The sequence below is a fragment of the Oryctolagus cuniculus genome, chromosome 2 (assembly GCF_051225735.1).
Source record: "Oryctolagus cuniculus isolate XC-2025 breed Fujian yellow rabbit chromosome 2, ASM5122573v1, whole genome shotgun sequence".
In the NCBI taxonomy this organism is placed as follows: domain Eukaryota; kingdom Metazoa; phylum Chordata; class Mammalia; order Lagomorpha; family Leporidae; genus Oryctolagus; species Oryctolagus cuniculus.
In genome coordinates, this window is record NC_142868.1 from 55,715,720 (window position 1) to 55,736,390 (window position 20,671).

The 20,671-nt window shown below is 43.2% G+C and overlaps 1 protein-coding gene across 4 annotated transcripts in view; it reads left to right on the forward strand.

Annotated features, from left to right (window-relative positions):
* Positions 1 to 5,247: 5,247 nt before the first annotated feature.
* Positions 5,248 to 20,671, forward strand: part of GALNT7 (polypeptide N-acetylgalactosaminyltransferase 7) — a 182,651-nt gene continuing 167,227 nt past the window's right edge. For 2 of the 4 annotated variants that reach the window (XM_051842571.3, XM_051842572.3), the window contains exon 1: positions 5,264 to 6,700. In XM_051842571.3, coding sequence (XP_051698531.3) covers positions 6,575 to 6,700 — 126 coding nt within the window. In that variant the 5' untranslated portion in view covers positions 5,264 to 6,574. Of the gene's footprint in view, positions 6,701 to 20,671 lie in introns of all 4 variants that reach the window. The other 2 variants (XR_016229919.1, XM_089327234.1) reach the window with 2 other exon arrangements.

Genomic DNA, 20,671 nt, shown 5'->3' on the forward strand with positions numbered 1-20,671 from the left:
AGGTAGGTAGTTTCAAATAGCTATTGTTTCATTTTCCAGGAACTAAATAAGAGCAAAGCAACCTACTTGAAACATGCTTCTGCTAAAACATTTAGAAATTATGGCTTCTTAAGATCTGTTACTTCATAATTACTAATGGACTAAGGCTAATTACTTAGCCCATTTTCTGTTGCTATAACAAAATACTGAAGATGGGGAAATTATAAAAATGGGTTTATTTTGGCTCAGTTCCAGAGGTTCAGAAGTCCAAGACTGTGTGGCCACATCTGATAGGCTTCTTGTAGGCACTTTGTGCTGTCAGCTCATGGCACAGAAGGAGAAGAGGAATCAGGTGTGTGTGGTGTGCAGCATGTGGGTGAGAGAGACCCAGTGGTGGTGTCAGGCTTGCTTTATAAAAACCTGCCCTTGAAGTAACTAATGCAGTCCCCAGAGACCTCACTTACTAACAAGAGACCGAATTACCTCTAAAAGTCCCCTGCTCCGTAATGTTCCATTTGGAATCAAACCTCAAGATGAGTTTTAGGGGGGACAAACTATGTTCAAACCACAGCAGGATGCTTCCAAACTTCTGTGTGATGACAACAGTGAACACATGAATTGTACTTTTACTCCCTCATTCTCTCAAATGCTGAGCATTTCTTCCGTGCCAGTCATTGTATCTAGGAGTAGTAATGATAACATAGACCTTGCCTAGAGAATCCTGGTCTCACGGAGGCTACAGACAATTGAATAATGATTACAGAAAAGTAGAGTTTGATGTGCTCTAGAGACTTACTGGGGACTCCTAACCTAGCAAGGTGGTGGGGTCTGAAGAAAATCACGTTTCTGAAAGAACTGAAGGGTTAATAGAACTCTGAAGGCTCATCAGGAGTTTGGTGGGGGAGAGGGTGGTGCAGAAGTTACAGATATGTTTTGGATAAGGGATAACAGGCACAAAAGTCTTAAAAGTGAAACAGAACTTGGTCTTTTCAAGATAGTTATAGTTTCAGTTTGTAAAAGGGAGGAAATGTGTAGCCATGGAGCTGTGACCAGCAGAGGCAAGCTTCCAAGGGCTTGTTATAAACTGAGGAGTTTGGGCTCAATTCTAAGAGCAACTGGAAGCTGTTAAAGAAGTTCGAATTGAGTGGTGAGAGATAAAATCTGTTTCAATCACCTCTTTAATAAATAGTTAAATTAGAAGAGCACTTCTGAATTATGAGAGACCAAAAATAGTACCAAATTATGAAGAGGTGGTGTTCTACAGTGTGAAATCTAAGAGAGCTTTTAAATAAGCATTTTTGCCTTCAAAACACTGTAGGAGACCATTAACCTCATCAAATGAAAGCCCTTGACAACAGTCTTTTATTCCAGATGAGTACAACTCAGGAATTATCCATTAGGCTTATGATAGAAATAGTAATCCGTATCAGGAAAAAAAATTACAAAGGCGGAATTTGACTTCGTAGTATTCCATATGAGAGTACACATTTAAAATCTCAAACGTATATATAAACATCATAGGTCAATCTCAGAATTTTAGTATTGGAATGGAAGTTAAACATTATTTTGATCCAACATCTTAGTTTTATAGATGAAGACAAAAAAAGAAACCAGGGTATTCAGAGTATTTCTTTGTAAGATAATCAGAAGTAAGCAATTATTTGAAACCAGGATTCTTTCTGAACATTTCCGCTTATCATAACAGTAACTGAATTATTCCAATAAATGAAAAAAAAATAGTGTTCTGACCCAGCTAGATTACCAGAACTGTTCTTAAGCCTCTAAAATAATATCCACATTTTAGTATTCACACTCTTGTGCAGCCCCCCACTACCACCCCAACACTGTACCAGAAAGTGGGGTCCATCTTGAGCTCTCCCTCCCTCAGATCTTTCATACTGGGGAAAGTCTGTTTGCCCTGTCTTGAGTAGCCCTATAGAGAGGCCCACATAGTAAGGAACTGAAGTCTCCCATCATCTCCAAGTGAGGCTCACCTGCTCTCCATGTGCGTGACCTTGGAAGCAGATTCTCCAGGCCCAGCTGAGTCATGAGATTGCAACATCAGCTGATAGCCTGGCAAGACCCTCACAACAGACCTGAGCCAGAACTCACTGAAGCCACTCCTAGATGGATGACCTTCACCAAGTGTGTGAAATACCAAATATCTGTTGTTCGAGAGTGCTAAATTTAGGGTAATTTGCCATGAAGATATAACCACTAAATACTATACAAAATTAATACATTTTTAATAAACTGTACTTTTCTTGATATCTAAATAGTATTTCTTTTTCTAAACAACATATCAAAAATATTACTATTGGTAATATTTTCCTTCTAGGAAAAGAGGTGATTAAATGTTTTATGAGATAGGTAATAGGGTAATTAACCCATAATTTATAGGCCACCAATTCTAATTTAACCTCAGTACTTGGCAACTAGACATAGTTAAAATGTGGTTGCAGATAGTAATTGCTCATAGCTGCTCCATGTTCCCATTTAATATTTGAAAGAAAGATAAATCTCAGTGGATACAGTATCTGAATTTAAATCAAAACGATCATTTCTTCTTAGTCTTGAATAGCGTTAGTAGGATGCTGAGTCAGGAGGAAACAATAGCATCTCCGTTGATGATGACTATGTGCAAAATAATCACTTTTCTAGTGAAATAAAACCTTGAGAATTTCTTCTTGTAAGAACATCCAGCTATAGAAGCGGCAGCTGGGCAACCCCTGACCTCTCTTCTAAGTTTTTTTTCCTTTTATATTCTCAACCCAGTTATTCGGCAATCCATCAGAAACTATTTATTGAATTCTCTCTGCACACCAGCCACAGGGATATAATAGGCTGTACCTTCATGTACCTTTTTATCTAGGAGCAGACAAAGGGTTACAATACAGTGGTAATTAAGAGGGAAGGAGAAGCATAGGTGCAGAGGAAGCACCTAGCAGGGTACCCATCCTGGCATATGAGTGGGAAACAATGTGAGAAAGTCTAGAAAAAAGCTTTTTTATCTGACATCTAAGCTTAATGTTTAGGTGTCAGAAGGTATTTCAGGAAAAAAAAAAAAAAAAACAAAACTCCCTCCACAAAGGCCTGGAGGCAAGTTGAGTTACATTTAGAAATTTAGGAAGTTCAGCTTGGCTGTAGCATAGAGGAGGCTGGGAGAGCCCCAGGGGAGTACTGTTCACGAATTGGCACAGTTCCTTACTGTGGGTTCTCCTTCAGCAGAAGTGACACAGAAAGGAATTAACAATAACAAAACAAAACAAAAACAAAAATCCTGACGTTTTGCATCCTATCTGGGAGCACTTACTTATACTGCAGGCCCAGAAGTCTAGTCCACTTTGGCAAAGAATAGGGATATAGTGGTAAGAATTCTGAGGTTAGCAAAACTTACTTTAGGGGCAAGTGTTTTGCTTAGTGGTTAAGATTCCCTCATTCCACATCAGAGTGCCTGGCTTTGATTTCTGGCTCCTGACTTTGGCTCCTGCTAATGCAGGCCCCTGAAGGAGGGAATAATGGCTCAGTTAGTGTGGCTCTTGCTTTGGGTGGGAGATCCCCATTGTTTTAGACTCCTGGCTTTGGCTCTGGTCCAGTCCTGGCTGTTGATGGCATTTAGGGAGTGAACAACTGGATAGGAGCTCTATTTGTCTCACTTTCTCTCAAATAAAAAAAGAAAAAAGAAAAACCTGATTTGAATCCAAGCTGGAGAACAGCCATAGTTAGTATCAACCTTAGGGTGTGCAAAGGTTGGATGAAATAAAAAATGTGAAGCATCTTACACACATTAGGTGCACAAAGCATGTTTTCCTTCCCCATTACCTTGCTTCTAAGACCCTGGTTGGCTGCCAAGCCAAAGGCACCACGTGACTTTCCACACGTGACCCCATAACCTGGCAGAGTACAAAGGTTCTCTTGGCTACAACCTACATCCATCCCTTCAGTTCTAGCTTTTACCCTCTGGCTCTGAACGTTGCTCTTAGTTTGACAAACCAGAAGTATTTCAGTCTAACAATCCCTATCACATAGTGGTAAGTGTAGCATTCATAGAGACTCATTCCATCACACTATCTTTACTTTATATTTGCATATGTACTTGACCCCGGTATTATTTTAGATAATATTGTGAAGTGAGTCCTGTAATCACTACTTGGCAGATAAGAACCCTAGGTTCAGAGTACTCCTCATTTCTTAAACAGTCCTGTCAACTCCACAAAGTCCTTCCAAGCACATGTTGCAATGGGCATATATTTTATAGTGTAATTTCAATGTCTTTTAAGTATTGTTAGGACTCAGAGAAACATGGACTTTTACAATGACACATCTTTTCATCAACTTTACCTCTGAATCCTTCTTCACATATTTTGAATTCTCTGTGTGCAAAATTAAAGAGAAGGATGGTGGTAGCAGGATCTTCTCAGAATACTATGACTGTCAAAGAACAATTCCCATCACTACTTAGTGGTATTACCTTCCATCGGCCTACCTGCTGGTTATGCTCATAAAAGTAAAAATGTTTCCTATTTTCCTAATAAGAAACTGTTCTCTGACCAGGAAAACAAGAGCACAAATGAAAGGTTTAATTATTCAGGTCCACTTCAGCTCCTGATTTAAAATGAGATTGCTCTTTCATGTGATCCGCTTAAGATCCCTTGCAGATCACCTGTTCCATGCCAAACCTCTGCCTAGCAGTGGTCTATTTTGCAGAGGGGGTATACCTCACTTCTGAAGGCCCATAAAAAGCCCAGGCCTACCTTCAAAGTTACCTGAGTCTTTCTATGTGCCCCTCCTCCAGCTCCCTTCTTGCCAGTGTTTGTATAATTATTAACAGGAAATTCCTGGATCCCAACATTGATCTAAATCATCACCCAGGAATGGGGCATTAGCTCTGTTAGCATCTTATTATTACTCAGCGGATTCATTCTTTGTTAATTACATGTTCCAGGTCTTTTATAACCCAAAAATGGTCATGAGTGAAGTCTCCCTCATCTTGTTCTTCAAGTAACTGAATTTTAATTAAGTAGATGAAAAAAAATGCTGAGTCAGACAGTGATTTGTATTCAACTCTGCACAGCCTCTCGTCCAGGTGCTCTGCGTTGTGAGCATGTTTTAGAAAACCGAAATCCAGTCCGCATTTCTGGAACTGTGTTCTTCATGAGCACATTACTTCAAATGTTGTGTGGAAATCCTGAAAAAAAAATGACATCTACAGAATTCTAGAATATGCTAGCTGGTGTTCCCCAAACAGTGAACACAACAGTTTGGTGTAATACTTTATCTTGGTGATTCAAATTCCTTATTCACGCTAAATTTTAAACAGCAGCTTTTACTTGTTTTAAAGTAAAAAATTTGCAGGTGGAGAACAATATCAGGAAAAAGATCAACTTTCAACATCGTAAGATCTAGGATAAAATCTTAAACCTTCTGTTCAACTTAAATGAGGCAGTTTAAGTTAACTGTACCCCACCTCACAACATGATACAAAGCGACTGACGTTTTTATTTGAAGAGCTGGACGCAAAAACTATTTCCTCAGGGTGTGGCGTTTGGTCAAATATTTGCCAGTACCCTTTCCTATATAATTTAGGTGTCACTGGCAGAAAAGGCATTTGAGAAACAGAAATTAAGAAACCTCCATCAAGTGGCTAAAATCAAAGCTGAGGAAAGCACTAGGGGTGAAGCATTGTTTCGAAATCTCCTGTCTTCAGAATATAAACTTAGCAGCCCGTGAACAAGGCTGGTATTGCCTGTTAGCTTAGGACGATTGACTTTCCTCTAATGAACGCAAGAGAAGAAACGCTGGAGCGCCTCTGGTCCAGTGATATCTGCACATCTCACCTGGGCCTTTCAGTTACAAATCCGCCTCCTTAAGGAGCCGTGTGAAAAAGCAAGAACAATAAATAGTAAAAAAAAAAATCTTCTCGGCTATAAATCAGCCACGTGGAGCTGCGGCAGCGGCAGCCCCGACTTCCTGGTTTGCTTCCTGCAAGCGGGTGGGCGAGGGGCTCAGGACACGGGGCGTGAGGCTGAGAGGTGCGGCCGAGAGCGGCTCCACGTCCGCCGGAGGGGGCGGTGGCCGGAGATCCTGGACGATTCAGGCGTAGAGGACAGAGTTGAGGTCCGGAATTACAGCAAAAGTTTGGGAGCCTGGAGGCTTTTAAGCAGCTGAACTGTAGGGCAAAGGCTAAAGACCAGACGTGGGGAAAGTCTAAGTTAGTTACCACCCAGGTAGCCGGGGGCTGCGGCGCGGGAAGCGGGCAGGCGGGGAGAGAGGAAGCTCGGGAGCGCGAGGACACCGGGCGGCCCGAGCTCTGCGGAGGCAGCCGCAGGGGAGGGGGCGGCGGCGGCGGCGGCGGCGCGCGGTCCGAGCCGGCGGGCCGCGGGGAGGGGCCGGAGGGAAGAGCCCAGGGGAAGGTAGAGCCGAGGGGAGTTCCGGATCTGAAGCTGAAAAGGGCAGGCAGCGGAGAGGGCGGCAGCCGGAGCGGCAGGGGTGGGGGAAAGAGAAGGAGGAGGCGAGCCGGAGGAGGGGGAAGGAGGGAGGGGAGAGCAGTGGCGGCGGCTGCGCCGGGCTGTGTGTCTCTCGCCGCCGGAGGAAGATGAGGCTGAAGATCGGGTTCATCTTACGCAGTTTGCTGGTAGTGGGAAGCTTCCTGGGGCTGGTGGTCCTCTGGTCTTCCCTCTCTTCCCGGCCGGACGACCCGAGCCCGCTGAGCAGGATGAGGGTGAGTGACCCGCCCGGCCCCCTCCGGTGGCGGCGACCTGCAACTTGTTTTGTTTGCGCGCGCGCGCGCGTGTGTGTGCGTGTGTGTGTGTGTGTGGCGGGAGCAGGGGGCAGCGGGGTCGCGGCGTGGCGTTGGCGCCGCAGCTCCGCAGGTGGTGCTGGCGCAGCGCAGGCACCGCGGGGGCGCCGAGCCCCGCGCACCCAGTCCACCCTGGCCGCTGCCGGCCCGCCCCCTGGCCGCCCCTTCCTCCCTCGCTTCCCCGCCCCAGGCGCCGCCGCCGACACCCGCGCCGCTCCTGCTGCGGCTGCCGCGGCGGCTTTAGCGGCTTCTCCTCACACCGGGCGAGACTGCCCCGAGGAGCCGAGGAAGACCCGGTTCCCGGGGGCCGCGGCCGCCCGGCGTCCGACTCTTTGGTGCCGGTCGTGAGGGGTTAGGGGGAAACGCGGGATTGGTCCAGGCTGCGGCCTGTGGCGCGTGCAGGCCTGACGGAGGCGAGATGCCGCCGCCGTGGGGCCAGGGGACCAGGCCCCTTGGTCCAGCCTTCCCTCCGCCACCGCCCGTCCGGGGGTGCTCGCAGCCCGGGGCGCCCCAGCCTGTCCGCCCGCCCGCCCGCCGGAGAGTGGGAGGGCGATGGCGCCCCGCCTCCAGCTCTCACGGAGAGCGCCGCCTCCCCCTCCACTCGGGTGGCGGGGAGACCGGGTGCGATGGGCGGCCGAGGCCTCGCCCTGGACCGGCCGTTCCTCTCGCTTCACTGCACGAAGAGAGGAGCGGCTGGCCGGGGATGGCTGTTAGGGGCGTCCCCGCCCCTCTCCGTGCGCGCCCAGCGCCTGGGGAAGCCCCTTCCCTGCGGGCGGCGCTTCGGGGCTCTCCGGGGGACTGGGAGCCTGTTCCTCTTCCCGGGCTGCGGCTGGGCTGTTCGGGCCGGAAAACTAACTTGTGCCGGCGCCTGGCCGCCCCGCGCTGGCTGCCGGCTCGCTCAGTCCCACACCGCGGGGCGCGGCGGCGCGGAGCTCCCGGCGGTTCCGCTGGGACGCATTTGTCTGCCGCCCGAGACGCGAGTGTTAGCCGTGACGCTCCCTGGCTTTTGAGGGTTTAGTCGGGCGCCTCGGAACATTAGTTAACCGCCAGCCGCGCCGCGCGGGCAATGGGCCGCGGCGACTGCGGCTCCTCCGCCTCAGCAGTGGGCGGTGTCCCGGCCTCGTCCCCCACCCTGACCCGGCTCCCCGAGCTACGCTGTTGCAGCCCCGGCCCTCCTCTTGCCGGACCTGGGATGCTCCCCGGGGCCAGCTGTGGGTGGAGGTGCGAGGGGGCGTGAGGGCTTCAGGGCCACAGGGAGGCGGGGGAGCCGCTCTCTGCTGGGACGTGCCTTGAGCAAATGTGAGTGGCATTGCATCTACGTGAGCCTTTTTTTTTTTTTTATTAACTTTCATTTTGGAAAGTTAACGTCGGGAAGTTGAAATCTTTACTTAATATATGCTAAACTGATCTTCTGTATATAAAGAGAATTGAAAATGAATCTTGATGTGAATGGAAGGGGAGAGGGAGCGGGAAGGGGGGGTTGTGGGTGGGAGGGAAGTTATGGGGGGGAAGCCATTGTAATCCATAAGCTGTACTTTGGAAATTTATATTCACTAAATAAAAGTTAAAAAAATGAAAAAAAAAAAAAGGCTGTGGCGTCTTTTCAAGAGTAAGAATCGGAGGAGGGCACTTATTGGTTCTTGCCTGCATTGTCATTTAATATGTAAATTTCAGTATTTGAAGTCATTAATAATGTGCAGTCCCTTTGTAATATCTGGGACGGATTCTCATCCAGGTCATCTAAGTTGATGCTGATTTTTTTAAGTTACTTTTTCAATATGTTTGTGGTTTTAAGCCTCTCATCTCTCTTGGAGAGGTGGTGACCTTTTTATGATTTCGCTTTCAAATGATTTATTGGCAAAGGATAACTGAATATTGCAGTTATGTGAGAATATTTAAGTCATCAAGTAGAAATGTTAGCTTCTCGTTTTCTGGTAGAAAATTTGAGAATAAACTGACAAAACCATTCTTTTTGAGAATACTCCCTAGTTCAGCTGGCTGGGGGTATTTTAAAAGCTCTTAAAATATTTTATTAGTACTGATAATCGTTTTCATTCAGTAACTCATGACGGATGTGGTGACATCTTGAATTTCTTGGTCTGATTTGATAGTTGGTAGATCTGTTGTATTTTCTGTCATTGGCCAAAGACACTCAATTTTTAAGACTTACATGATTAATATTAGAAAGGAACACTTGGCTATCAGAAAAGCAAAACTCTTAGCTGTCCATGCAAATAGTCATCTAAGCAATTTGAGCATAAGCAAGGGTCTGTTACCTCCCCTTAATGAAAACTAACCTAGGCACTTTTGAGATACAGCCCTAGAATATCCTATTTAAAATGTATTTATCCACTCTGGCTAAAAAGCCCATGAGAATTTCTTAGGCATGGAAAGCCAAGACACTGTGGCAAAAAATGACCTAAAAGAAAGATCTCTGTGAGTGAGATCCCAGTGGAAAGAACAGGCCATCAAAGAAGGAGGTACCTTTCTCTGAAGAGAGGAGAGAACTTCCACTTTGATTATGGCCCTGTCTAAATAAGGTCAGAGTTTGTGAACTCAAGAGGCTTCCATAGCCTTGGCAGCTCATGACAAGAGCTAGGGTGATCGCTGATGTCATAAATAAGAGTATTAGTTGTTAAATCAACAACAGGAGTCACTGTGCACTTACTCCCCATGTAGGACCTCTGTCCTTAATGTGTTGTACTATAAGAATTAATGCTAAAACTAGTCTTCAAACAGTACTTTATACTTTGTGTGTCTGTGTGGGTGTAAACTGTTGAAATCTTTACTTAGTATATACTAAGTTGATCTTCTGTATATAAAGATAATTAAAAATGAATCTTGATGTGAATGGGATGGGAGAGGGAGTAGGAGATGAGATGGTTTGCAGGTGGGAGGGTGGTTATGGGGGGAAAACTGCTATAATCCAAAAGTTCTACTTTCAAAATTTATATTTATTAAATAAAAGTTTTCTTAAAAATTATTTATCCACTTGACAGGCAGTTATAAAAAAGGAGTGGGAGATAGAGATGTTCTATCTGCTGATTGACTCCTCAAATGGTTGCAATGGCCAGAGCTAGGCCGGTCCAAAGCAAGGAGCCAGGAGCTTTTTCTGGGTCTCCATGTTGGTGCATGGGCCCAAGCACTTGGGCCATCCTCAGCTGCTTTTCCAGGTGCATTAGCAGGGAGCTGGACCAGAAGTGGAGCCACTGGGACTGGAACCTGCCCATATAGGATGCCGGCATTGCAGTGCCCCTTGCAGTTCTTTTGTAGATACTGCCACCTTTTGTGAGACCTCTGCTTCTTTTGAATGCTAATCTACACTGGACTGTTCTGGATCCCTTTAAATCACCTAAGATAGGCTAAAGCACTCCAGTTTACCAGATGTAGGGTGTGCTCTACTCCAACCACCCTGTGGCACTTTTTTGACTTACACTGTCAGTATTTCAGACACTGAAGCCCAATGCAATCGGTACTACTTTCTTGCTTTAGATCTGCCCACTTACGGAGTCAAGAGAAACATGTTTCTTGTCTCTCTCCTGTTTCTGATACTGGTATTTTATCTGAGATGAATGGTGCGAAATATGACCCTACTGTTCAATATATTGTGATATTTTTTCCCATTTATGTAGTCAGACAATTTTGGGTGCTTATTGTATACCAGGTACATTGCTAGTGGTTAAATAAGCGCTCCTAGGCTGGCGCTGCGGCTCACTAGGCTAATCCTCCACCTTGCGGCGCCGGCACACCAGGTTCTAGTCCCGGTTGGGGCACTGGATTCTGTCCCAGTTGTCCCTCTTCCAGGCCAGCTCTCTGCTGTGGCCAGGGAGTGCAGTAGAGGATGGCCCAGGTGCTTGGGCCCTGCACCCCATGGGAGACCAGGATAAGTACCTGCTCCTGCCATCGGATCAGCGCAGTGCGCCGGCCGCAGCGCGCCGGCCGTGGCGGTCATTGGAGGGTGAACCAATGGCAAAAGGAAGACCTTTCTCTCTGTCTCTGTCTCTCACTGTCCACTCTGCCTGTCAAGAAAAAAAAAAAAAAAAAAAAGCGCTCCTGGAGCTGGTGCTGTGGTGCAAGCGCTACCTGCAGTGCCGGAATGCCATATGGGTGTCTGTTTGAGTCTTGGCTGCTCCACTTCTGATCCTGCTCTCTGCTATGGCTTGGGAAAGTTGTAGAAGATGGCCCAGGTCCCTGGGCCTCTGTACCCTCATGAGAAGCCCAGAAGAAGCTCCTGCCTCCTGGCTTTGGATTGGCCCAGCTCTGGCCATTTGGGGAGTGAAACAGAGGATGGAAGACCTCTCTCTCTGCCTCTGCCTCTCTGTAACTCTGCCTCTCAAATAAATCTTAAAAACAAAACAAAACCCCACTCCTTGTCCTTGACCCTATGGATGAATATTTGTCTAGTAAGAAGTATATACATAAAAATACACATCAATGAAGGCTCCACTGATTTATACATAATTGTACATAATTTATACAAAATTGTACTTCATGTCGTGTGGGAAATATAGAAAAACCATGAGTCAGGGAGTGAGAAAATGGAAGAGTTTGGTCATAACAGCCTCACCTGAAGAAATAACTTTTGAGTTGAAGGATTGAAAGCAGAGTTGTTATCCGGATGTAGGAGGGGTATTCCTGAGAGGAAACAGTATGTACAAAGGTCCTGAGACAGTGAGGGACTGGAAGGAGGTCAATATAATTGGAACATGAAGGTATGGAATGATGCTGCAAAGGTAGTATGGCTCCTGTAGACATGCTTAGGATTAGGTTATAAGGGCAGTGGGAAGCTACTGAAGGTTTTTAAGTAGGGAAGACATATGGTCCAATATGTTTTTTGAAAAAAACCACTCTGGCTTCTTGTAGGAAGTGTGCATTGGCCTGTAGAGCATATAGTAGTAGTCCTCTTGGAGTTTTTAATAGTTCAGGTGGCACATGATGTTGCTTGGATCGGGAGGGTGAAGGCAGAGATGGAGAAGTAAGTAGATTGAAGACACCGTTAAAGATTCCAAACATCAGGATTTGGATGTGGGAGTGAATGTTTTAGGAGGCCTAGAATGATAGATTATTTGTTACATTATAGAAGTTCTGAAGACCAAATGTATATGTTCTTATGTTGTATTTTATGGTTATGGGAAGCCTTATGTTTTTAGGCTTTGTCCCTTGGATATTTTAAGGTGAGCACTTACTAAGACCATCTGTTGAGATTTGGGAAGTGTAGAAAGTTCTTTTAAGTAAATTATGGTGTGTCTGAAACCGACACTATTTATCTCAGAGTAAGTGTATAAAGTTGAATCATAGGTCTGTGAAAATAAAGGTTTGTAATGGAAATGTTTACAGATCTTTAGCTTCAGTGGTTCTATTAAAATATTCAGTACTGGTGAGAAGTTGTATGTAATTTGATGATTCTCTGTAGGTGCAAGTGATACTTTAGTCAACCCATAATGCTACCTGGGTCCAGGGTGTATATTGTAGGACTCATTTAGGAATACTTCTTAGGTCTACAGCTTCTATGTGATGTGTAAGCTGACAGGTTTGAAAGGAGTATAGCTTAAATGAGGATTAGTGACTGAATTGATTAGACTGTGACATTCCAGAGTGCTGATGAGTTGTAACCTGAAAAATTCTGCCCTTGACTGTGAAGTTTTATTTCAAGTGGAGCTATCACTTGGTGCAAATGTAGTGCTTGAACTGCTCTCTCAGTTCCCCAAATCTACATAAGCCTCAAGATTGGTGTTTGTTTTCTTTGCTGTTCCCAACCCCTCCATTTCCTCCCATCCCTTCACAATCAATAAATCTCACACTACCAAGTTAAGAAATCTGGAGTTTTTAGACATGAAGTTAATGCAAGTCTTTGTATACATTCCAAGTTGAAAATCTGAAGGTTTCCTATTTCCTAAAGGTTCCTGCAAATCAAACAAGGCCTAATCCTGCCCATTCTGAGTGCTTGAGATGGAGGATTCATGTTGCCACTCATGATGTATCTCCTCTGGTGCTGAGTTTACAGAATGTATATATTGAATGCTAGTTTAGTCTATCCATTAATGCCACCAGGGCCCAGGGCATGTGTTGTAGGACTCCTTCTCTCTCCTGGTGCTGAGTTTACAGAATGCATGTATTACATTTTTTCTCAAGTAATATAAAATAAAGTACATCCATTTATGCTTCCTCCATAGATTGGGACACTGAAAATGTTCGGTAAATCCCTAAGATTTGCCCTATTGGCTGTGCAGCTGTTTCCCATTCAGTGGTCTAAGTATGGTCAGGCATTTGCTTGTTACCATTTGTCCCCGTTTTGTTCCCACTGCTCCAAGAAGGCCCTGTGAATATTACTGAGAATATTGAAGTAAAAGTCCTTGCTTTCATGGGCTCACGTTCTAGTTGGGAGGTAAAAACAACAACAACAACAAAAAAACCACTTCTTAAACCTATTGCAATAAAAGAAAATAAAAGGAAGGTTATCACAAGGATATGTTTTGTTCATGTTAAAACCAGTAGGTGGAGAAAGTTTAAAATAGCCATTTGGGGAGTGTGCAATTATTAATAAAGAGATTGAAAACTGTTGAACAGCAGTTGATTTGGATCATTCTTTTGTTACTTTGGCTGGCTGGGTGGATTGGGGAAATAAAGTATAGAATATCACTTATGTTTATATCTAAGCTGTATTAGATCAGCTAATTGAACAAGGAGGGGGAGAAAATAATGCATCTTGAATGAAATGCTGAGCTTGTGTCATTTGTAAACAATATTTGTAAAGTCTTAACTTCAGAGTTAACAAAGAGTTTGTGAGCAAAATTTCAGTAGCTATTTAATGCAGGAAAATGATTATTCAACATCAAGCAAGGTATTTGAATTCATATTTTGAATTCTGATTCTCATTCCTGGAAATGTATGTTATGGTCTGACAGGAAGATAGTAGCTGTATTAAAGATTTAAAATCCTTAATCAAAGGCTATGAAAGAAAAGATTTTATAGATGTTCTGTATGAGGTAAAAGAACAAGGTAGGAAGCTAGAATATACCTAAATGTGAACAAAATTCTTTGTAAGAACTGAAAGATGTATTGATATTCTAAACATGGCACCCTTTAAACAAGTATTTCAAATATTTATTGAGTGTTTGCTAATGGCCATCCATTGCTCCAGGCATTGGAGATAATGCACAGTGGAGGAGATGGAAAGTTTTGACATAGTAAAGATGTTACTCAGTTCTTGATCCTAATAGCCACAAATGAGATGTTGTGTATATTACAATAGTAATTTAAAAAAAAACTTTTATTTATTATTTATTTGAAAGGCAGAGTTACAGAGAGGCAGAGGCAGGGAGAGAGGTCTTCCATATCGGCTGATTCACTCCCCAGATAGCTGCAACAGCTGGAGTTGTGCCGATCTGAAGCTGGGAGCCAGAAGCTTCTTCTGGGTCTCCCATGCAGGTTCAGGGGCCCAGTGACTTGGGCCATTCTCTACCACTTTCCCAGACCATATCAGAGCTGGATTGGAAGAGGAGTAGCCGGGACTCGAACTGGCGCCCATGTGGGATGTTAGCACTGGAGGTGGAAGATTAACCTCCTGTGCCACAGCACCAGCCCTGACAATAGTAATTTTCTTTTGAAATATAAAGCCAAACCATTTTAAAACACCTCTCAACCCAAAACTTTCCATTCAAAGTTATGTGTTTAGAACTGCCTTCCTGTGACACACAGGACTGGACCTTGGAGATGCAAAGATGTCAAGGACACAGCCTTGGATCTCTCTCTCTCTCTTTTTAAATATTTATTTTCTTTATTTGAAAGGCAGAGTTAGAGAGGTAGAAACAGAGAGAGGTCTTTCATCTGGTTCATTCCCCAAATGGCCACAATGGTCAGAACTGAGCTGATCCGAATCCAGGATCCAGGAGCTTCTTCTGGGTCTGTCACATGAGTACAGGGGCCCAAGGACTTGGGCCATCCTCCACTGCTTTCCCGGGCACACTAGTAGAGAGCTGGATTGGCAGTGGAGCAGCCGGGACTCGAACTGGAGCCCACATAGGATGCTGGCACTGCAGGCTGGGGCTTTAGCCTGCTGCACCACAGCCGGGGGCCCTGGCCTCAGATCTCTTAAGTGAGATAAGCTGCCATATAAAGGAGGTTCTTACAGAGCAGTAGGAGATGGGTATTCAGAGGGAAAAGGGAAGGGCATGGCATTTGTCTGGAAAACAGAGCGTCAGTGGGATTTGACCAGGTAAATATGCACGGAAGAACCTTCTGGACTAAAGGAATATAGTGAGAACAGAAAGAAATCCAGTTTTACTGGAAAAATTGGTGGAATTTAAGATTGGTGAAGTAAGCTTGGACCACATTTTGAGGGAAATTAAAAGTTAGGCTAATGGACTAGGTTAGGGTTTTATTGGTTCAACAGAGAAGCTTTTTAGAGGTAAGGGAGTAGTGACTTATTAACTCTTGATTCAATCATTCACTCAGCAAATATTTCAAGTATTGAGTGTCTGCTAGTGCTGTCTATTGCTCTAGGCATTGGATATACTGTAGAGTAGTAAATAATTATGGTGGTAATAGTTTACACATATTGAATTTAGGATAACAACAACCTTCTAATGCAGGTCTTATCTAATTCCCACTTCACAGATGAGACTACTGAGATACAGAGAGATGAACTGTTTGTCCACAGTAGGTGATTCAGCCAGGATTCAATCTCAGGTGTTTTAACTTCAGTGCTATGCTTTATGACCCAACACTACAGATTTTAACAACAAAGACAAGTTCACATGAACTATGTTACAAGAGGGATATTTGGATAATAGGGTAATTTCACATAAATCCTTGAGATTGGAATGAGGCTGGAATGTTTGAGGAGTAAAAGGAAGGCCAGTGTGATTAGGAAGGGTATAATACTTGATAAGCCCAGGGTGCAGTCAGGACCCAGATGATGAGGTGTTTGGCTCCTGGGGTCTGTTATTAGAGTAATTATTTATATTAGTTTACATCTGTTGCCCCTTAGCCATTATTATCCTTTCACTCTCAAAAGTGCCGTGGGCTTGATAGCAAATTTTGTGGTCATCTCGCTATGTGTGGTTCTAGATAAACAAAATGAGTCATAACCTTTTCTGTCCACAAGTTTATGGGCCACATAAACAATTGCAGTGGGTAAGACAAGAAGTGTATTAGCTATGTACACTGGACCCAAGGAGCCACAGAGAACACAACATCTAGTTTATGGGGCTGGGTGCTGTCTGAGCTTGTCTCAGAAAAGCATATGTGGAGGATATGTGCACATGAGGGCAGAGGAACAGTGTATTCAAAAATATGCAGGACTGTGACTAATCCTGGGGACTACATGGCTGGAAGATGGGATTAGGGTGGGGAAGAATGGAAGAGAGGACTCTAGAAAGATAAATAGGTTCTGAGCCATCAAAGACTTTGAATTGGTTATGAATAGTCTGGGCAATATGGAATAATCTGGAAACAGAATATTAGATATAATCAAGGAAAGAGAGAATCACCTCTTAGGATATAATAATGCAACTAGGAGAGGGACCCAGAAACTGAATACAAAGAGATTTTGGAAGTAGACTTGCAAAGTGTTGCTGATGAGAGGAAGAATGTGCTTGATGGAATGGGAAAGGAAGGATGTTGATGCCTTGAGAAGGAGTGCTCCTGCTTTGGCATCAGGATCACCTAGAGGATGCATTCCAATGCAGATTGGTCAACTTCATGCCCAGAAGTTCTGATTGGATAGATGTCAGTAGGGTAGAGAATCTGAGCTCCTATCATGCTGATGCTGCTGGTCTGGGGAAGTACTTTGAGGAGTGCCTGTCTAGAGGACGAGTTGTTTTAGGGGCTCCAAGACGAAACATTTGCTTTGGGCATATACAGTTTTATAAATGCAGATCAGTCAAAGGAAGGTAGAGATCAGAACAGTAAACAGAAATGGTTGGAAAGTGCAAATCATGCACAGGAGTGTGATGTCAGGGAGTGGACTGTAGTTTGGGAATGGACAAAAAGTATGGGTAGACAGGAAGAGGCATGGAGAATGCCTTCTTTTAGGCTTCAGGAGGAGAGTTGAAAGAAGGCACAGGCAGAAGTAAAATAATTAGAGAATATTGCCCTATAAAAAACAAGCAAAAATAACTTAAGGGCAGGGCTGTCAACAAATTCAAATGCTACACTGAGCAAGAGCTGAGAAAGTTGCAGCAGAGAGACTGTGAAACTTCATTAGAGAGGGTTGGACTGCAGGAGCATCTGTATTGGCTTTGTAGTAAACACAATGACCCAAGACAACTAGCTCACATGCGAGGCATTTGAGTAGTTAATAGTCGTGCTTGCTCTGGGAAAAATACAAATAAAAGAGCAACAGTTTATTAGAGAACTGTAACTATCAAAAGGGAACTTAATTCCTGTTGGTTATATCTGTGCTACATACTGGGTGCCTCTCCACCTCCCTCTACCCACCACTGTGTTTGTATAGACAGATATATATGTGTGTTTTAAGTTGAACTATAACCATGTAGTTGTGATTATATGTAATACCAAATATTTTAGATATTATGATTATACAGCATATTTGCCATTGTACTGTTTTAGTCTGAAGTCTAGTGGACTGTAAAGCCAAGACTAGAAAAAGCATTTAAAATTTGAAATTGGAGAAGAAATTTCATCCTGATATTGTTATGTAGTTTTTGATTTCTAATATATCAACATGGCTGATGTGTTTAAAAAATAGAATCACAAAATTGTATACTCAGCATTTCAGTAATCTTAGTTTTTAAAAATGGGGTTTACCATTTAATTCTAGTTCAGCCCTGTGATTCAGAATGCAACTCTGAGACAGCTTGAACTGCAATTACCCTGGGCTTCAGTCTTTTTTGGACAGGGGAGAACTAACTTTCAGTTGCTTCATTTGCTAGGAATCCTGAATATTTCAAAATGAGAAATGTTCTCATTTCTGCACCATTATAAATTCCCTCCTTGGCTCCCCAGCCTTCGTGGCATTTTCAAGTGCTGCTCCTCAGAAGTATTTAAACATGCCAACAGGGAGACCTGATCCAGTTCACTGACTGCAAGAACCTGGCACACTAAAACTTGTGAAAAAAAATTAACATTACACGGTCTAATTAGGTTTATAGAATTGCTGCAGAGCAGCCTGGTTCCCCAAATCTAGAAAGTGCAATTAACTGCAGTATTATATCAATACCAGCCAGTCTGCTAATAGGTTTCTAAGCAAAGCAATTGGAATTTGTTATTAGCAAGAATATCTTAAACCAGATGAATTAAAATTAAATCACATACTACTGGGAACTGTTTTGTAAGAGTATAGAATAGATGACCGAATAACTTTTTCATCTTTAATTTTTATTGATTCCCTAGGTTTAGGGATTCATTTGGGCCCCAAGAGGTGTGCTATTCTCTTCAATAGTATTCTTACATACTTAATGAGTATCTGGCTTAAATATCATTTTAGTATTTGTAGTTATTACCTTTATGAAATTATTTTACAATATACCTTATTGTTTCTGTATTGAGCTACTTACTGTGAAAACTATGTATTCATTGGTAAGTTGTATACCTTGTAAAACTAATTGGTATTAATTAAATGGGAATTAATTGAGAAACTGCCCAAACTTTGTGTGTGGTCATTCTTATGAAAAGATGATCAGTATTTCTTTCTCTTATTCAAATTTTCCTTTTTATTTTATGTAGAGAGAGGTCGGTCTTTTATCCACTGCTTCACTCCCCCAAATGCCTGCAACAACCAAGGTGGAGTCAGGTCAAAGCCAAGAGTTCAGATCTTAATCTGAGTCTCCCACCTGAGTATCAGGGACCCAAGTACTTGAGCCACCTGTTGCCACCCCAGGTGTGAATTTGCAGAATCTAGTTGGAAGCCTGGACTCCAACAATTCACTCTGATTTGTGATGTGGGTATTCCAAGTAGTGACTTCACTGCTGTGCCAAATGCCATCCCCAGCATTTCTATTTATTATTTTATAATATGCTTTAGTGTTTTTAATTCTCCTTTGATTTCTGATTTTTCCTTTTAATAAAAATGCCAAATAAAACCTACTATCAACTTCTCTAATGTGAGTGAGGTTTGCAAGTATCCTTTACAGTTTTCTGAATACCTGTATCCAGCTGGAACGCTTGATTTAAAACTAACCCATTAATTCTAGTTATTGAAGTAAAACAGTAGTCTCACATTTAGAATGTAGTATAGCAGAAGACACTTTTGAACACTTTTACAGAGTTCTCAGAATTAACACTTTTTGAAGAAGTATTTTGGTAACATTAATGCAATATCTTTATACTTCTGTGAGAAATTTTTTTGTGATTTATTCCTCAGAGAGGCTGAACAGTAAAAGACTAGAACGATAAGATACAGTTGCACACTGCAAGACTAAAGTCCCTAAACAAGAATGCTTGAAGTGCTCTAGAAGTTCTTTAGTTGTCAGCATTTACTATTACACTTCACTTTTTTTATAGCGTTTAATTCAAGGTAAATATTTCATATTCATTTTTATTAACATCTATTGCTGCAAAAATAGTTCCCTTTCAACTCTAGCATGAAACAAAATTAGCAATATACTTAAGTGAGTCATGCCAGTGTCATTTTGCCAGAATATGTCAAAGATCTGAGTAAAAATGTTCAGGTATAGAAAATAGGAAGGGAGAATGATAGGGAATTGATATTTTTTTTTTAATTTATGTCTTTGAAAGGCAGAGTCCGTCTCTCTCTCTCTATCCCTCCCTCCCTCCCTCCCTCCCTCCCTCTCTGTCTCTCTGTCTCTCTACACACACATACACACCTTTCATCCAGTGGTTCATTCCTCAAATGGCCACAACATCCAGGGCTGAGCCAGGAACCAGGAATTTCATCTGGGTCTCCCATGTGGATAATAGGGACTCCAGAACTTCCTAGATATATTACCAGGGAACTGGATTGGAAATGGAGTATCCAGGACTCAAACTGAAACTCGAATATGGGATGTGAATGTCCCGGGTGGCTGCTTAATCAATCCACTGTGCCACAATACCCTTCCCTATAGGGAAATTCCATTTAGATTTGTAGCTGATAGTTTTATAACATCTCAAAAGTGACTCAGAAACAATCTGGTGAGGTTCAATCAAATAAGAGATTTCATTTACTTGATTGTTAAATTTGGCAATGAAAAATATTTCTTTGTGGCTGGCGCCATGGCTCACTAGGCTAATCCTCCACCTGTGGAGCCAGCACCCCAGGTTCTAGACCCGGTTGGGGTGCTGGATTCTGTCCCAGTTGCTCTTCTTCCAGCCCAACTCTCTGCTGTGGCCCAGGAAGGCAGTGGAGGATAGTCCAAGTGCTTGGGCCCTGCACCTGCATGGGAGACCAGGAGGAAGAACCTGGCTTCTGGCTTTGGATCGGTGCAGTGCACCGGTTGTAGCAGCCATGTGGGGGGTGAACCAACGGAAAAAGGAAGACCTTTCTCTCTCTCTCACTCTAACTCTGCCTGTCAAAAAAAAATATTCCTTTGTGTAGCAAATTCTTTACCTAGAAAAATTTACCCTTTGATACAGTGTACTGTACTAGGGTTCTTTGTCAGCAGTCTGTGGATCTACAAAACCAAAGGCCACTTTGTGTAGCTTTGTCAAAACTAATTTTAGGCATTTTCTAAAATACCTATCTCATTAGGTATAGAGTTTACCTATGCTTACTTGGGATGACTTAGCCCCAGCAAGTTTTTCTTCTGGCAGTTTAGCATTTTGCCATATAATTCTTATGAGACTATTTTATTCTTCAGATCCTACTCATACAGAATTAATCTTTTAAGCAAGGTATACCATGTGTCTTAGTATTTGTTACCCTTGTGATCTATTTGCAAGGTTTTACATCTTTTCTTTTGAAAGGAAACATTAAAAACTTCTTGTTCAAAA